The sequence below is a fragment of the Myotis brandtii genome, unplaced genomic scaffold (assembly GCF_000412655.1).
Source record: "Myotis brandtii unplaced genomic scaffold, ASM41265v1 scaffold4, whole genome shotgun sequence".
Classification (NCBI taxonomy): Eukaryota; Metazoa; Chordata; class Mammalia; order Chiroptera; family Vespertilionidae; genus Myotis; species Myotis brandtii.
The window spans coordinates 4,345,108-4,347,860 of record NW_005365371.1 but is presented as its reverse complement, the minus strand read 5'-3'; the positions used below and the strand labels follow the sequence as shown (position 1 = coordinate 4,347,860).

General features: G+C 38.8%; 1 protein-coding gene across 1 annotated transcript in view; it reads right to left on the bottom strand.

Moving 5' to 3' along the window:
- Nucleotides 1-2,753, bottom strand: part of SENP5 (SUMO1/sentrin specific peptidase 5) — a 64,921-nt gene that overhangs the window by 1,367 nt on the left and 60,801 nt on the right. The window contains exon 8 of the mRNA XM_005873169.2: nt 1,775-1,858. Within this exon, the coding sequence (XP_005873231.1) occupies nt 1,775-1,858 (84 nt within the window). The remainder of the gene's footprint in view (nt 1-1,774; nt 1,859-2,753) is intronic.

The following is a 2,753-nucleotide window of genomic DNA, read 5'->3' as shown; positions in this document are numbered from 1 at the left end:
GGTTTTTAAAGTGTTTGATTTTAGCCCTGCCCGGTGTGGCTCCATTGGTTGAGCGTATCCCATGCACTGAAAGGTCGCTGGTTCAATTCCTGGTCATGGCACATGCCCAGATTGTGGGTTCAATCTCCGGGTGAGGTGCATACTGGAGGAGGCAACCAATCGCCTCTCTCTCTCTCTCTCTCTCCTCTCAAATAAATGCAAACTTTTTTTTAAAAAAAATAAAAACTAAAATGTTTGACTTTATGGAGGCATCTGACCACATGAAAAAAGCTATCAATGAACCACAATTTATAGAACAATATTTTGCCTAGATATAAGAAATGGGAAACAAAATAAAATACTATTTAAAAACTTCCATTTGGATAATTAGTTTCACTATGAATATACTGACAATGGAATTGTGGATCAGAGAACATGTGCCCAGACTCTGAATACTTAGACAGTAACAATCCTGCTTAGCAGTCTTCACTTTTCATCTCATATTACACAACTCAGCCCTATTCTTCAAAAGAAATTGTAAAGGTAAATAATATGTTTTCAAAAGAACTGGTTACTGTATCCTGTCTAAAGTGGGAATATGAAAGGTCATGACTAAATTTAAGAGAATACCTATATATTCTAGTTGGGTAAATTCAGAAAATTTACAAGTTCAATTCTAGTTTGAACTAATATACTAAGTTATTTAAAACATAAAACTGAAGCTTAAGTTTCAAATTTAGCACTTGGTTCAGTTCAACAATGAACAAATAAACCTTATCTATTTGTTATAAAGGTTTGTTTCAAAACCCTGCCTTTATAACGTGTCAATGATCCAGACAGACCTGAGTTCAAGAATCTGGTCCTACCAACAGCTGTGGTGGCCTCTGGGGAAGGTCATACCTAGGCTTCAATTTTCTCATCTATAGAATAAAGAGGATACTTATCCCTAAATGACCCACTTACCTCACAGGCTGTAAGGATCATCAAATGAGATCACACAAGCAAAAACACTTTGAAAACATGAAAGCAGTGACCATAAGACACTGTTATATGTAACAAGATTGAGAGCTCTGCCCTAGCACTGTGCCCCATATCCAGCTTTAAGTGTCTATGGGCCAAACAGTGCTGCTTCCAGATTGTGCTTACACTGGAACACCCAGGCCACTGTCTTCCCCAACTGCCTGGAAAGTAGCTCAGTGCACTTGCTCCTTTTAGTCGATCCAAATAGTTGTTTCAGTATTTTCTCTGGGTCTATATGAATCTCCTGGAAATAAGAGCTATGAGGCAAAGGCAGATGCCACCAAAATTTTTTTTTATAATAATCATATCATCATAAAAATAGTATAACCATATCATTAGCAGTTGCCCCAGGGATGAAATTACTAAACTTATTTGTTCTTAGCAAGCACTGGGAAACAACAGCCAGATGATGAACACTAAGGTTTTGAGCTTCCCGGGTCTTCATCACCAGTTTAAAAATGCTTTTAGCCCTGACTGGTTTGGCTCAGTGGATAGAGCGTCGGCCTGCGGACTGAAAGGTCCCAGGTTCGATTCCAGTCAAGGGCATGTACCTTGGTTGCGGGCACATCCCCAGCGTGGGGTGTGCAAGAGGCAGCTGATCGATGTTTCTCTCTCATCAATGTTTCTAACTCTCTATCCCTCTCCCTTCCTCTCTGTAAAAATCAATAAAATATATTTTAAAAAAAATAAATAAAAATGCTTTTAAAGACTCCTACTTCTTTGATAATTCCATCCCCTTGATATGCCTGGGTTTTCATATTTATCACATACTTACCTTTGTAACAGCAGTCTGCCAACCCTGAAGAAATTCAGGTCTATTTTTTTCTCTGGCTTCAGTCAGCAAATACTTTCTTATATTCTGGTTAAAAAGAAACAACAACACAGATACTATGTTCCATCAGTTGGTGAAAAATGGAACCTGCCCACAGCACACAGAAGCAGAAGAGGAGACTGTGGCCCCACCATTGGGCAGAGTATGCATGAACAAGTTTAAAGCTGGAACTTTATTTCAGACCTTTCACTCTATAGTATTAAGAAGGACTCTGACCCCCTGTACTCAGGTATGTATGCACTTAGACTGTGGACACTGATATATGTTGTAATAAGAACTTTTTATGAGACAGTCAGCCTTTTTCAGCGGTAAGTCAACCTGCTGAATTTCAAAGTTAAAAATTACTGCCAAAGCTCAATAAATGGAAGGAACTCATGGTAGAAATCATCAATAACTGAAACTAAATGAAAAACATTGTTTCCATATTTTTGAGAACTGCACGTACAAGTATCATTCAATTTGTAGAGTTATAATTAAACCCATTCTAAATACTAAACAGAGTCAGAATCCTGAAATTTCTACTAAGATGAAGCCTACTGAAGTTTCAAATTTTCCCTCATGCCCTCAACCTCTTCATGCATCTCTCTCTGTGTATCTCTTCTAAAGAGTAAAGTTGGCCCTGGCCAGTGTGGCTCAGTTGGTTGGACATCATCTTGTGCACCAAAAGGTTGCTGGTTTGATTCCTGGTCAGGGCAAATGCCTGGGTTGTGGGCTCAATCCCTGGTAGGGGGTGTGCAGCAGGCAGCTGATTAATGTTCAGCTCTCCTATCAATGTTTCTCTTTCTCCCTCTGCCTTCCTCTCTCTCTAAAAATCAATAAAGATATTAAAAAATAAAGTAATTCCCATCAGTAGATGAATGGATTAGAAAACTGCGGTACATCTACACGATGGAATACTATGCTGCTGTAAAAAAGAAGGAAC